Here is a 3,726-nt window from a genome sequence, read left to right as displayed (position 1 = left end):
CTCTGCGACGTGACCTTCTAGGACTAGAGGGACCAGGACTGGCCTCCAGTCTGTCTGGCACCGAGCACCTTACACACCACATCACAGCGTCCCAAACACTCCTCCATGACTGATCCCACTGTTCCCCGCTCTGTCCACCCACTCCTCCTCTCCTCTCCTTCACCTTCTCGCCATCCCTCCCTGCCTCCCTCCCTCCTAGCGGAGGAGAAACTGGAGCAGTTACTGTTTGTTATGCGTTGCGAAATGATTCCCTTAAAAGGTAGGGGTGTGGAGTGCATGGCTGAGAATAATGCAAAGTGTGAGTGTGTGTGCGTGTGTGTGTGTGTGTGAGTGTGTGTGTGTGTGTGTGTGACTGTGTGTGTGTGACTGTCTGTGTGTGTGACTGTGTGTGTGTGTGTGTGTGTGTGTGTGTGTGTCGGGTGACATTCTCTATTCATCACTGCTATGTCCATATGGTCAGTCCTGCCCCCCCAGGCCCCCCAGGCACACACACACACAGTTTGTGATTAGGGGGCTGTTGTGGTGATTAGGGCCGTATAATCAGATTAAGGGTGACACGAAGAGGCAGGGATAATCTGGCCAGGTCTTTGCTGTCACACTCTCACACACACACACACACACAATGCAGTGAAACACACACATACACACACAGTGTAGTGAAAAACACACACACACACACACACACACAGACACACAGACACACACAAAAGCAGAGAGAGAGAGAGAGAATGAGCAACAGATTGGAGATCAGATCAGTGAAGAATTTAACCTGCCCATGGGACAATCTCCTTTCAATTAGCGACCCAAACAAGCAAATCACTTTCATCCCTGTTGCCCCGGTAACCTAGTCTGTCTCACACCCATCTGTTTCCCGACATGCAGTCTGGTGTCTCAGATCGCCTTTCAAGGAGTATCTCTGCCTTACTCTCCTCTCTCAATATCCAATTAACTCCTCGCTTTGTGCTGAAAATGTGTGTTTTGGTGTGGATTTCATAAACGATAAACATTTACACTCCAAAAAAAAAATACCACACAACGTCTTTCCCCAAAGGCAGTCATTTGGGCCCCTTTGCTGCCTCCCTCTGTGTGTGTGTGTGTGTGTGTGTGTGTATGTGTGTGTGTGTGTGTGTGTGTGTGTGTGTGTGTGTGTTAGTGCTGAACATAAACAAGGAGCCACTACTGAATTACAGAGCAACACTTCTATACACACACACGGCAGACTCAGAATTGTAATCATTTACATCCAACAAAAACAACATGACGCCCACCGGCTAGTCTTTAATTTGACTCATTTATGCTGAACCGCAAACCTCCAGGGCATGTTTGCTTCACTGGAGAGGACCAGGATCCTGCTTAGTTGAGAGAGAGAGACATGGAAATGCTCCATATTCAAGAGGCTGTCATGATATGGATTCAGCACACACACACACACACACACACACACACACACACACACACACACACACACACACACACACACACACACACCCTACCGTTTAGTCCCTCAAGTCTCTCAGCGGAAATCAAAAACATGTTTAACCTCAGATGCAGAAGCTACTGTGATGGTACACTTGCCTGTTGATACAGTGTACAGTGTATCTGTGTGTGTGTGTGTGTGTGTGTGTGTGTGTATGTTTGTGTGGAAGAGACACAAAATTAGCCCACGCATCCAGAGAGAGAGAGAGAGGGAGAGAGCGAGAAAGAGAGAGAAAGAAGAGGGGAGAGTGAGATGGATTCAGTGTGTGTGAGTGTGATAGAGAGTGTGTGTGTGTGTGTGTGTGTGTGTGTGTGTGTGTGTGTGTGTGTGTGTGTGTGTGTGTGTGTGTGTGTGTGTGTGTGTGTGTGTGTGTGGAAGAGGCACAGTATTAGCCCACATCCTATACATTATGATTCTGTACAGAGTCTGTAGCCCACAAATAACCACTAATCATTCTAAACATTGTTTGATCTTGGGCAACCCATTACTGTCGCAAAATAGTTCCATTAGCCATCTATCAAGCCCCTGCGAATTCAATACTGCACGGAATATTTATTCTACGGGTGCTTCGGATCGGTCTTAAAAACAAATTATCAGAAGACGTGACCCGAATAGCATAAGGTATCTGTGAGGCGGTAAGACCAACACCCCGGAGCCCAACACTCGCCGGTAACCGCAGCATCTCTCCCGGTTTGGTCACACAGATGGTGTTGAAAAACCTGTTATAGATTGCTTCTCAATCCCCGTGTGGCACAAAAACATGAAAACAGGAGAAGGCTCCCTAAACAGGCTGAGATAGAGGCTCTCTCCCTATAGTCAATTTCTCATAGCCTACAAATGTTTTAGGATAACTGTTTTTCGCACCAGATCTATTGAAAGGGAAGCTGAAGCCTAGTGAAATCCCTGTTGATACCCTCTGCTTCTGGACCAGGATAGACTACTCTCAGTGTACTGAATCCTAGAAGGACCAACCAAGACCACCACAAATGGGATGTAGCCCTTACTTTACCAGAACCATCAACTCGTCCAAGATATAAGACAAAATCACACAATGCTGACATGATCCACGTGTATCGCATCCCTGTATCCCTTTGGACACGGCAGCGCAGCGCTCTCTCGGGATACAATGTGGCATTCCATGGGAGAGCGCGGACAGACAAACCGGGGCTTTTCCATACATTCAAAAACAGTATGGATAAATCCAATCATTTACCTTCCATCGCAGAAACCGTGGCGATGGTCATCACACATAAAATCGCAAACATATCCACTGTCATGGCTTTAAAGGTAGATGTCCACAGCCTGTATCCCCAAATGAGAAAACACGCACGGCGCGCGTAACACCAAAAAACCCCTCAGTTGTCACAAGAGCGGTATTCCAGTAGGTAGCCTTCCTTGGGTTGTGAGTCACATTTCAAGCCGTAGTAAACAGTGTGTGACAATCAGCGTAGAGAGAGTCGGAGTGTAGGGGATGAGGGGGGCAGCAAGGAGGGGAGGAGGGGGGAGACCCGAGACAGCCTGCTCACAGCTCGTTAAAACGCTGGGGCCAATCACGAATTGCTCACTGAAACTGGCTAACCAATCGCCAATAGTCTGCTCCTCCCACCTGCATTGTCAAAACACAAAACTTTTTCCCTGACCTATTTGAATCGGCGTCCGTCCCAACGAAGAGAACCAGCGCCACCAGTTGGCATTCTATTAGTACTGCGATCAGAGAACTCAACATGAAGAACCATAATTCATCTGATGATGATGATGATGATGATGATGATGATTATCACCTCCTTTTGAGGAGGCAACGAGTCTCAGGTACATACTTCAAAGGATTAAAGCCAGCTGGTAAATTATACCCCGTAGTGTCTGTTTTAATGAATCCTAATCTATTTGTATACTCACTTGGACTAGATACGCATAAGAAGTACAAATCAATGGAGTTGGGGTAGAAGCTAAATGAATCCTAAAGAAACAGCTTATTAGGCAACTGTCATTTGATAGTCCAACTGTACCAGCAATCCAGCAATGTATTGCCAAAAAAAAAACAGATTGAGAAAAAAAGTGTCTTCTCATCGAAATTCGGCCTTGCATTTATAGTAGTCTTTTGGCTTCATGTTCTTGGGTTTTTCACATTTCACAAGCCCAACAAAAACTGTAATCCCTTTGATTGGTGTGAATATTCCACTCTGTGAGCCAAGTCCTTGGCTTTTGTGGGGTATGTCTAGGCTGCTCAAGGCTTTAAACTTTCTAAATCT

General features: G+C 46.5%; 1 protein-coding gene across 1 annotated transcript in view; it reads right to left on the bottom strand.

Annotated features, from left to right (window-relative positions):
• LOC310819266 (ephrin type-B receptor 1-like) overlaps positions 1–2,754 on the bottom strand; it is a gene marked incomplete at both ends in the record, with an annotated part of 147,852 nt that extends 145,098 nt beyond the window's left edge. Inside the window, one exon of the mRNA XM_083690510.1 lies at positions 2,691–2,754. Within this exon, the coding sequence (XP_083546636.1) occupies positions 2,691–2,754 (64 nt within the window). The remainder of the gene's footprint in view (positions 1–2,690) is intronic.
• Positions 2,755–3,726: the final 972 nt, after the last annotated feature.

Source organism: Argentina silus (genome assembly GCF_951799395.1).
Source record: "Argentina silus genome assembly, chromosome: 18".
Classification (NCBI taxonomy): domain Eukaryota; kingdom Metazoa; phylum Chordata; class Actinopteri; order Argentiniformes; family Argentinidae; genus Argentina; species Argentina silus.
This window is presented reverse-complemented; position numbering and strand designations above follow the sequence as displayed.